This window comes from Austrofundulus limnaeus, unplaced genomic scaffold (genome assembly GCF_001266775.1).
Source record: "Austrofundulus limnaeus strain Quisiro unplaced genomic scaffold, Austrofundulus_limnaeus-1.0 Scaffold18, whole genome shotgun sequence".
Lineage (NCBI taxonomy): Eukaryota > Metazoa > Chordata > Actinopteri > Cyprinodontiformes > Rivulidae > Austrofundulus > Austrofundulus limnaeus.
The window spans coordinates 3,197,592-3,209,623 of record NW_013952420.1 but is presented as its reverse complement, the minus strand read 5'-3'; the positions used below and the strand labels follow the sequence as shown (position 1 = coordinate 3,209,623).

General features: G+C 36.3%; 1 protein-coding gene across 1 annotated transcript in view; it reads right to left on the bottom strand.

Moving 5' to 3' along the window:
* The window catches only part of dnah5 (dynein, axonemal, heavy chain 5), a gene marked incomplete at its 5' end in the record, with an annotated part of 62,439 nt that overhangs the window by 42,671 nt on the left and 7,736 nt on the right, over positions 1-12,032 (bottom strand). Inside the window, 9 exon segments of the mRNA XM_014003420.1 lie at positions 506-643; positions 4,978-5,157; positions 5,952-6,155; positions 6,515-6,691; positions 7,329-7,443; positions 7,962-8,069; positions 8,751-8,874; positions 9,675-9,942; positions 10,771-10,924. Of these exon segments, the coding sequence (XP_013858874.1) occupies positions 506-643; positions 4,978-5,157; positions 5,952-6,155; positions 6,515-6,691; positions 7,329-7,443; positions 7,962-8,069; positions 8,751-8,874; positions 9,675-9,942; positions 10,771-10,924 (1,468 nt within the window).

Here is a 12,032-nt window from a genome sequence, read left to right as displayed (position 1 = left end):
TATATATATAGTTATAGATCCAACCTAAACTTGAAATATTCAAATCGAAATAAAGATTTAAATCCAGGTTCAATGTCATCTTTTACTAACTTGCCAACAAATGATTAAAGGAGACATATGATCCTTTTAAATCCTTCTTTTTTTTATTTAAATAGTTCAATTGGGGTCTATATAAAGAGGAACTGCAATACTTTGGTCTGAATTCCTCTTTATTCTTCCACAGGCCCCTTTTCATCCCTTTTTTAAGGTGTGTTCAGATCGATTTGTTTTGTTTTCTCTTTAAATGCAAACAGGCACTTCACACCCCACCCCTCCTCCAGCTTTTATACTGGTCCATTCTAGTTTGATAGAAGGGTTTAGCAGCACAGAAACTTTTTATTTATAAATGAATTAAAAGATGTCACGAACGACTTGTCCATCCAGCCTTACATGTTGGAGCCAGTCTGACCCAGAACCAGAGGAGAATGAAGACCACCAAACTGTAGTTAAATTGTAGTTTGTTCACCTGTTTCTCATTAATGGCTTTCTCATACTCGGCCTGCACCACATCCAGCTCTGCCTGCTTCGCATCCAGTTCAGCTTGAGCCACTTGAAGGTCCGCATTGGCAGTGGTCAGACGACTTTCCTGCACTGCAAGGTTAGCCTAGTAAGCATAAATAAAAAATACATTTACAATGTTTTATTTAGCGCATACAACTCTGCTGTATTTATAGTAGGTTAAAAAGAAGCAGAAACAAGAAAACAGAAGAAATAAAAATGTTAACTAAAAAGGAGCATATATTAAACTGGGCTTACTGAATGTTTAAAAAGTTTAGAAGAGGGGTGTCAAACTCATTTTCACCGAGGGTCACATGAGTGTAATGGTGGCCGTTGAAGGGCCACTTGTAATGAACTTTGATGTTTCATGTTTAACTTTGACTAAACAGAGTTTTAACGTCCTCTTTTAAACACTGATAAGAACTGTGAATGACTGACTAAATCTGAAATAAATACGGAAATATTATTAAAAAGTAAAACAAATAAAGTTTTACTCACTGATGAGTTTCTAGTGAGTAGTTGCATTATGGCAGATTTAGTTTATATTTGATGGTGACYTTAAAGCAACTTATTTTCAGACATTAGTACTGTGCTATCCAACTAAATTGCTCAGTTACTTCAAGCCAACAGCTCAGGGACAGGAATTTTTTTAATTTATTTTCATTTCATTTATTTTTATTAAATTAATTTGTTGCATTTAACCATAAATTTAAAGTTTACCATTGATATAAGAAACAAATTTCATGTTAAGTAAAAAAAAATGGGAGGTGGGAGGGGGACCCCCTGGCAGGCCACACCGGAGTCACCATGTGGCCCGCGGGCCTTGTGTTTGACACATGTGGTTTAGAACAGTGGTTCCCAAACTTTTTATCTTCTGACCCACAAAATATTCATGGCAAAAATTTGTGACCCCAAATATTACTGGTCTGAGTACACAAACTCCATTAATAACCCTGAAAACACAGGCTTTTTGACAATCTAAACAGCTTGTACACAAATATAAATACTTATTTATACTTATTTTGTGTTTTTGTAATAATTATAGGGAAAATATTACATCATCAATTATTTTATTACCCTTTAAATTGATTTCTGGAGATTATCCAAGGTGCTTCATGACCCATAATTGGGTCCCAAGCCCAACTTTGGGAACCAAAGTGCAGTGGTTCCCAAACTTTTCAGCTTTTGACCCACAAAATAACAGTAGCAGAGACCTGAGCCCCCAGCTGTTTTTGTACGATAAACATTTGTATCAGGTCAACAAAACATGGGCATAGTAACAATATTTTTATACTACATTTATCCATTTCAAATACACTAACCTCACTCATTTGTTACAACTAAGGCAAAAATGTAATTAATTCAGAAAATCTTTTCAGGACCCCACCTTGACGTTTCGGGACCCCACTTTGGGTCCTGACCCCAACTTTGGGAAACACTGGTTTAGAACATACTATAGATGAAATGTATATTTGTGCGGAAGAATTTTATGTTTATAGTTTTTAAGTGACTCAGAACCTGGAAAATGAAAATATAGGTGAAAGAAACCTGGAGATAGGAGGGTAGACATTTTCAGAGGAAATACAGTACTGGAAGATGAAAAATGAAAATAAACTGTGATGAAAGATTGAACAAAAATGATAGGGAAAAAGTTACCAGAAAATATCTTTTTGAGTAATGTTGAAAAAAATAAAGAAAGAGGTTTACTGACAGATGCAGAGGAACGTTAAGTGTGTGTGCACCGGAATCTGTTTGGGTGGCTTGAGCGGGACTGAGTCTGCCACTTCCATTTATTATTAATTGACATCTGAGAAGAGCATCCATGCTTGTCATTCTGCCTGTCTGTCGTCTGGCAGGCTGGCTGGATAGCTTAACAGGAAGCCTGGAGCTGCAAACCGGAAAATCAATTTGGTAGGCCATGCTCCATGCTTAAGCTAAAGGTCAGGATGAGAGGCAACCGGTTCTTATAGAAGTTGTAAACAATGTGATGAAAACAGAATGCGTCTGTCAGAATGTGCTAGATGGAAAATGATAAAACCAGAAGGGAAAGGGAGACAGAGAGCCTGTATGAAGGGGGATAATGGAAACATGGAGGGAAAAGTGGAGGGAGAGGCAAACGTGATTGTTCAAGGAGGAGATGATGAAAATAAAACTATGGAGATTGTAAAAACATAAAAACTAGATTTATTACCAAGGGAGAGAAAATAAGGTAAAACAAAAGAAGAAAACCGAAAGATGTAAAATCATATACAGTTGTCATGAAATTTTTTTTTCAGATTTTTTTTCCTCCTCAAGAGCATGAAGTGTGTATCTAGGAGTTTATGTGTTTTCCAGTGACTAAACTGTTGTTAATGACAATGATCTGACAGGACGATCTTACTTATAAACAACTACGGGTAGTTCTGTGTTCCACCTAAATCACACTGCTTGGGTTCTCAATTTATTTTGTCAGTAAGTGTATTTGATTTAAACACATCTTGAGATTTACATACAAAACATGTGTGGGATAAGATTATTTAGATGTATTCTTAACTAAAAAAGAATTGAATTACATAACTGTAGAAGGTTTACTTTATCAAAAAGGCTTTGTCTGCAGACCTGATGCAATTTTTAACTGAATGTTGGCAAAAGCAAACAGATAGTGGAAATAACAGGTTGCCCAAAATGTTTGGAAAAGACAAACTATTGTGTGGCAGGATTCTTGTCCTTAAATATTTTTGGTCTCACTCTGGACAAATCAAACGAGGACTAATGAGATGGGGATCATGAAGGTTCAGATTTGCTATTTTACTTGCAGAAATTGTTTTGGGATTTTTTAATTAGTATTATTTTTGTATTTTTTCTGAGAATCTCAACATGTCCCCCCCCCCTCTGCTGGTGCATGGTAAATTAGAAAAACAGAACCAAGATGATCAGAAAAGTCAGCTCCAAGGGGCATCTATGTGAAATCACTGGGTCAAAAGAACTAGAGAAAATAGCTGTTAATTGGTGAAACATATTAAAGATAACATAATTCCAGTACTCCAGTGGAGCTGTGTGCTGCTGTGCTCGTTAATTAAAAACCTTACACAGTTTCTCTGTTGTTAGAAGCTGTGTTCGTGGAATTAAAAAAGTGACCATGTTTCCAGAAATACCAGCATGCTGGTACATGACAGGTAGTCATTTGTATAGTATATTACCTTAAAAGCAGACTGAAAACCCCAGCTTCAGTTCTAATTTTTACTTGTGGAAAAATCTCAAAAACATATTAAAAACAGTTTTCATAGTGAAAAATATTTTTTTCTTGCAACATTTGTAAAAAAAAATGTGTAATCATGAGAAAGCTATGACTCTGATAGAAGCGTTCTGGAGTTTGTTTACAAATCGTAAAGCAAATTTATTTTAACTTCCAGTATTCCAATATTTACAGGATGTCTGCCTGCAGAACAGAATGTTTATGTTTTAATTGCATGTTTTACATGTTAATAATCCATGAATAAAGACTTAACCCTTGATTACCCACACTATCAAGAACTTGTTGCTTTTCAAATGTAGAAGTCTCATTTTCATATCAGAGATGGTCTGTTTTGTTCATGAAGTCTGGAGCTTTTTTGTACAGATAAATAACCACTCTACTCCAATGTCAGTGTGTCTTTTTTATCTGATCAGAAAAGTAAGGAGGTCCTGGAAATGAACCCAAATACTAAGAATCCAACTCTTACATTTACTGAAAATGTTGGATTTTTTTTTTCAAAGCACATATAAGCTTCCCAGCTTAGTGTGTTTTTCAACATCATCCTTGGAGTTCTTTTTTAACTCTATTCTTTGTCACATTTTGCCTGTAAACAGATCTGGTTCAAGGCACTCCTGTCTTTTATCTCCCACACCAGAGGAGCCCAAAGTGGGGCCCGCGGGCCAAATTTGGCCCGCCAAGCCATTTGATTTGGCCCACCAGCAGTTGACATTGTTACTAGGTTGTAACCTGTCGTCCTATGCAGAAAAAGTATTTCCACTTTGTCTTTTCATCCATTGGCTCAATAACTATAAGGGGCTGTGGTACAGATAGTTTTCACTCATGGTTCTGACTTTGTCTTTGATATATTAAGATTAAGTATGAAATGTGAAATACAAGCAAMAAGTGACATTTAGATTAGATTTAAACCCACATATAGATTTGCACACTTTATAAGGCCAGCAAAACTCATATTTTATCAATTTATGAAATTTCCCATGAGCCTTTGCTACTTGAGGATATGGCAGATTTTCTCCAAGTACCCAGACTAAAACAAAAGCAGGCCACCAAACTGGCTGCTAGCTTAATCGTTACAAAATAAAGGACTTTACTAAAATAGTATTTGTATTTCATGTATTATATTACTGTATTTGGCCCGCAGCCCCGTAAAGATTCTCATTTTGGCCCTCTTGGGGAAAATGTTTGGGCGCCCCTGTCCCACACTGTACCTGTAAGGGCAAGACCTCCTTGTTGATGGAGAAGAACGAGGCCATAGCTTTGGTCCAGGATGCAAGGCCGGCCACATTGCCACACACCTTCTTGGCTGTTTCGATGTTGTAGTCAGGCATTTCAAAATAAGGCTGCAGAAACTCCACAGTTTCTTCATTAATGTCGTCTCTTGGAAATTGCTTTGAAGGCAAAAGAAAGACATGATGGGGAAACAGTTATGAAAGATATAGACATAAAATACAAGAATTTGGAACTGATTTCTGTCTATAATTAGTGAACACATATTAACCAACCATGTAATCTTTGTTATTCATAAACAGAAAGGATTACATGGTTATCCTCTGGATGGGTTCTTCTTTAGTGAAACGTTTCATCTCTCCTCCAACAGACTTCTTCAGTCTGATGAGTTTCAGGTGCTCGGCTGAATTCACCTGAAACTCATCAGACTGAAGAAGTCTCTTGGAGGAGAGACGAAACGTTTCACTAAAGAAGAACCCATCCAGAGGACCTACTGATTTTTTCTTTTTGATTACTGAATCCTATTTAGTTTTTCCTAAAATGTTTTATTTGTGAGCTCCATGACCATATAGCCCAGTGGTAGAGAAGATGTTTGATGCCCAGGCCCTGCCAAAGTGTACCCTGTGCCCCCACTACCCCTGATATGTTTATTCAACATGAGCAAACCTTTTTTGTATATAGTGTAAAAGACATAATATAAATGTACTCTGTGTACAGCATATGTGTGTAAATGATTATGAGAAACATTGTAAACACTTCACAGAACCTGGTTAAGATTACAAAAGCATTATATGAGCATTGATCAATTGTTGTTTACGTCAAAATTAATAATACTTTTAATGTTTCCAAATCCATTACGACAAATAACTAAAACACGTGTTAAACAATTAACTTTACAGTTCAAGGGAGCAGGTTTTCTRCAGCATCTGCATGAAGGTAATATTGGAAAGTGCACCTGCAAGCTGCCAAGGAAGTTTCCAGCTGTCATCAGTTTTAGGGACTCCTGCCAAGAAGGAGTGTTGCAGTTTTTCTCTGGATCGAACTTCACAGTATTGAGCCGCCTCTGGAAGAGCAGCAGCACGCAGTCCATGATCCTCATGATGAGGTGGGGAGGACGGCTGAGGGTTCGTACTGTGGCAATGTCAGAAGGCTTTATGGTCTATGTGAGAAAAYGCAAAAGGAGAGAAAATGTTTGTGTATAGATGAGTGTTGGGACAACAAATGGGCAGAAAGCATTGCTCGCCAATGTTTGTACGGCTCATCCTCAGGCTTTTTACCTGCAGACATGATAATGAACAGAATATCTCATCAGGATAAAAACCTTCAGAGTTCCTTGTATTCCTTATCTGCTGTTTTGTATTTGGTTGACAAATGCTTCTAAAACTAGTCCGCTATCTTTATTGTAGACTTGTTTTAAACATTACAAATTAAGTTAAACATGTCATCCTGATGATAAAAATGCTAAAAGGAAAATCTAAGCCATTTCAGAATTAAAGTAAATGCTTGTGAGTCCCACACCTTGAGCGCGGCCTCTGCCTCCTCCAGAGCCGGCTTAGCAGCTTTTAGTTTCTCTTCAGCAATGGCCTTGTCAGCTGAAATGCTGTCTACGATGGCTTGGGCCTTGTCCTTTACTTTCTGCACTTCTACTTTAACCTGCTCTGCTGCCTGGGCTTTTACCGTCACCTCCTTGAGCACCTGGAAGAAAAAATAACCCGAGGCATGACTTACTTTTATCCTATATTCAATACAGCAGGGGGAAAAAAGCCATTTTGAGTTACAGCAAAAAAAAAAAATAAATAAATTAAAAAAATTAAAAAACAGAATGTAGAGGCTATTTACTGAATAAAACAAACTAGAAATCTTGTACGCAGGTGTGACCACCCCCCCCCCAACACACACACACAAAAAAGTTTAATTGGGCTAATTTGTACACATTCCGGTAAATTAATAAGATATAAGTGTCATCACTAAAAATACTAGATTGTTTCACAGACTGACAGAAAGTACTATATGTGATAAAATACTAAAATTGTGTTTTATAAAAACATCTTTACAAAATCTAGGTATTTTCATATTCATGAAGACCATCTTAATAATTTCAMTGGTTTTGCAAATAGACAAATATAAAAAAACAAATATATTTAATACAGAGAAAATGCAGATGAGCCCAGCATCCATATGTAGAAAAACGTTTGAGTAGAATTTATTATGGACTGTTGATTGATTTTAACTACAATTAGTGTTTTAAAACAGTCGGTCTTTCAAGAGAAACATCTATGAAAGTTGTCAGTTTTTGAATCTAARCACACTCAGTTACAGAAATAAACCCTACCATGTCAGCCTTGTCATTGGCAACCTGCAGCTCCTTTTCTTTCACCTCCAGCTCTTTGCTGAGAGCTGCTACAGACTCTGAAGCCTCCTTCAGCTTTTGCAGACCAGTGTTCATCCTTACCAGGAGAAACATTTAACACAGTCAGTCAAAGAAACGTGGGTTTATTACATGCTTGTAGCTTGTTGCATGTGTGTGTATGCTGGTCACCTGAAGTAAGGAGTTTGATTTTTGTTAAAGTTCTCTAACTCTGAATTGAAATGCATCACATTCTGTCTGAACTCTATGACACCAGGTGGTGAAAATACTTGTACAGTGTTGCACAGGCTTTTCGTCTATCAAGGTATGGATCAGTGTTTTTAAAGTCAAGGTTTCCCTTCTGCAGCTGCCAATAAATTTCAGGAGTTTGTGAGTTAGGATATCTTTTAATACTGTTCTGTAGCTACCATAAAACATATATATTTTTATTGGTAGTTGGTGTTTCCGTATAATGTCTTAAGATTGGCTTTAAATAAATTCAGCCAATCCCAATTTCATTTAACTAAAATGAATCAGACATTTAATTCTGAAATCTTCAAACTGATCATGTCAAATGCAACCTTTGACAACTGAACATTATAATCTCATGCATCCTACCTGTTGGCCAAAGTCTGGACCTCAGACCTCTTTTGCTCATAGATGGTCTTGTATCCCTGGATGAAGGACAGGTAGGACTTGGGTGTGACATGAGTGGAGCGCCGGTATCTAAATTCAGTTTGAGATAGAACAAGAACATTTTGAATAATATATAAATATACCGCTACAGAGAATCTTTCCTGCCACATGCCATCACCATGCCAATGGGTTGCTGTAAACTCTGATTGCAATAAATGCTGCCTCAGTTGTAGGTACATTCAAAATCATATTTGTACATTTAAAAAGCTATTGCACAGTTTCTAATTTTATTTTGTACTATTTTAATGTTTTTGTAATTTAAAATTTGTTGCACTGCCTTGATTATATATATATTTTTTCCATTTGAATTGCATTTTTGTCTGTTGCTGCAAAAAAAAAGACAAATAAAAATCATGGATATGAATAAAGTCAGCCATTCTTTCTATGCAAAATTGGTTTTCAAAAAGTTTTAATTTAATTGATAAGACTCTTTAATATCTTTAATGCTTCCATGGAGTGAGTACTTCTTGTGAGATACATGATTCCCAAAAGACAAATTCTCTGGATCCAATAAATACCACAATTCAAGAAATATATATTTTTATACACTTTGGGTCTTTTGACAGGAGGCTTTGGGCACTGCTATCTACAAATTAGTGCTGCAGGATAATATATTGTCTAATAAATATATCACATTGTCCTTTTTTTCTTACTTTTAAGAAAGTTATAAAATGACTGAAACTTCCAAGTTAGTTTAATGAACTTCAGTACCTTTGGAAATATTCCACACACTTTTCTGCCACACCATCCTGGAACGAGCCCATGCACTGAACAAYCTCCTGTTTGACCTGAGGAGTGCAGTCTATATCGTAGGCAGACAGGAAGTGCTCTGAAACTGAAAGGCAGAAAAAAAAGAATTATTTTGACTATAAGCACAAAATCTTAATAAGCTAAACTAGCAGCATTAAATATAAATATTTACAATAAGGGAACTTAGTATAGATTACAATGAAATATTCATTGAATTGTGTCCATTGTTTTATAGTCAAAAGGACCAGCAGTTATAAACATGGTAGATTATTGACTTTGTTCATTTTATATTGTAACATCAAAGTCACGCTCATGACAGGAAAACATTCATTGTGATCTTCATAATAATCCTTAACTTCACTTCCACTGTTCCTGTAAATTTAATTAGTTTACCATTTCCAATAACTGTACCTTCTTAGAGCTTTCTCCAACTTTATGGGCATTAGTTTTATGGGTTTTCTCTACAAGAATGCTTAGAGCTTGAAAAAAATTAAAGCAGTATTAAAGAACCATTTAAAATAGGCTCATTTCAAACTCTGGTAAAATTTAACAACTTAATTTTGTTCAGTGTTTTTATTGTATTTTATGGAATGCTTTTTACTTTTGTTTGTTCTGTTGAATATTGTGGGACTCTGAAGACATGATTTTATTATTATTTTTGTTTTGCACAACTTTTGCAGTATAGAAATCTAGTGCAGCTTTTGTTGTTAACAAAGTGCTATGTGAATACAACAAATTCTACATTATACAAATACTAAAAAAACCAAGAACTCAAACACGTTTGTGAAGGCTTTAGAGTGTGCACTGTCTAAAAATAATTTAAAAAAATACAATATCACAATTTGGCAAGTTCAAACCACCAGTATGAGAAAGTCAAAAACAAACCTGCAATCAGTGCATCTTTGGGCCAGCKACTGAACCAGTCCATGGTGCAGCCAGATATCAGTGCTGGGAACTTCAGTGCCCAGTTGCGGAACTTTTCCCCAACGGGAGAAAAGCACAGAACAACATGGAGATTGCGTCGGACCCGTGACATGAAGTACTCGTACAGGTTTTCATTGGTTGGTGGTCGTCGGGGAAATTCTCTCCGCATCACAGGGATGAGGTCACTGAGGATCTCGTCAATCTCATCACGAGCAAACAAGTTGGACACCTGGAGATAAAATCCTTTCATCAATTTCACTAATATCACAATAATTAGCAGTCATATACCTGTGTCTATGTGTGTTTTTACAACTTAACAATTTTTACAACTTATTTATATACTCTTGTTTGTTAGCACAATAAATTGTATGATTTGTAAAAACAAATTATTGTCAACTTTTCAGGGTTAATCCATTTCTTCCACATTAATCCACATTTCTTTTTATTTATATGTGTGACACTGTTCCATCAAGACTGACATATATTTGGTGCAAATAATAATTTAGCAATTTTTTCATTTTGTAATTTTTTTTGTTGTTATCTTTGTTTTTATTTAACAATCCTTGATCACACAAAAAAGGCCACATAACCAGGTATCGCTAAAGCAACAACCTAACAACTTAAATTAAACTCCTACAAATGTCTTGGTTTTACCTTCTCTTACTCATTCATCTCAGAATGATTGCTTCTCAAAMCTCCTCCCAACACACACAAAGCTGACTTGCAGCATCCAAACACCATCTCCTCTTTTCCCCGGTCACCACTTCAATTCACCTCACCTGGTCTAGCATCGGCTGCTTAAATTGTTACCCAGAAAGGGAAGCAGAGGAAGGTTGAAAGAGGAGAAGTGGGAAAAGCAGACAGCTAATAATGCCACTGATGAGGCAGAAGAGCTGTGAAAATTAAAATAACATTTAAAGCAGCAGATGGAAACATGACTGGACAGAAGGAAATTAGAACGTGTTTGCATATAAAGAAGAAACAGGGGCCGAAAGAGAGAGAAACAAACAAAAAGTTGAGGGCAAGAAACCTATTATTGTATAAATGGAAAGCCAACCTCTCCTGATGACAGGACGTTGTTCATATACTCCAGGAAGGACTCATGTTTGATTTCATTGTCTGTGAAGATGAAGCTGACTCCTTTGCCCAGCTGACCGGCTGTTCTGTATAAACCCTTCAGGTCATCCATCAGGTCAGCTGTGTTATAGGAACTGGGAAAGAAACAATTTTGTTAGGATCTCATTGCAGAAAGCTTTTTTCAAATGTATTTGTTTAAAATATATTTGTCTGAATTTTGTATGACCAGCTGCAACATGCAAGATTTTCAACCTGTGGGAGATTCTATTGGTGTAAAATGTGTAGAGTGAGGGATATGTTTTTAACTTGAAAAAGAAATGAAACTCCTGTGTTAGTGTCCATCTCATCTCCTCCCAGCTATGACAAGTCTATAAATCTATCAAGTCTACAGCATCAACACAAACAAGGTTTTGATTTTCCTCTGGAATCAATAAAGAAAAAAAATTGCAAGACACAGGTAAAGTACATTCCCAACCTGAAGGCATCAAATGCAGAGGCAGTGGACAATAGCTTTTATTTGGTAAATGCGGTATTTCTAAATAAAAGTACTCAAAGCACAAAATGGAAATAGGATATGGCAACTTATAATTTCATGTTCCCTTTATAAACAAGGAGCCTCTGTTGAAGCATTGGTTTGCTGCATTTTCAACTCCTCTGCCAAACATTTGCACATGTTCAGCATAATTTAAAGGCAACTTGGTTTCTTTCCAAGAGATTTATTATAAGTTCAAGCAGTACAGAGTCTAAGTTGAGAATGACTCTCAGCTACCAGACCAGCGCAAGAGCTATTAAACTGAAGTATAGCCATTCTTATCTTCTTAACTTGCTTAGTTGTGTCAGTCATCTTGAATAGGTTGCAAAAAGTGGGGAAAAAGTTTTGTATCTTGTTTTGAGACATACTAAAAAAGAGAGAATCTGTTAGATTATTAATCTTGTTGGCGTGGAATATTTTGTTCAAACTGCACTGACAGATTATTTCACTTAGAGAATTCAAACCCCGCTCAGAGTCAGATTAAAGACCACCTCCATCCTGGTCGCCACCTGCTCTGCCTGCTGCCCTCCAGCAGAAGAGCCACACCAACAAACTCAAAAACAATTTTTTTCTCATGGGCCATCCTAAGCCAAACAGCCAAACATCCTAAGTGTAATACGTTCTTTATTAGTTTTTTCACTGTGTATATACTGTATATGTTGCTGTTTTGTCCTATTTCTTTCTGTGTTCAATTCCATTGTACAGACTTG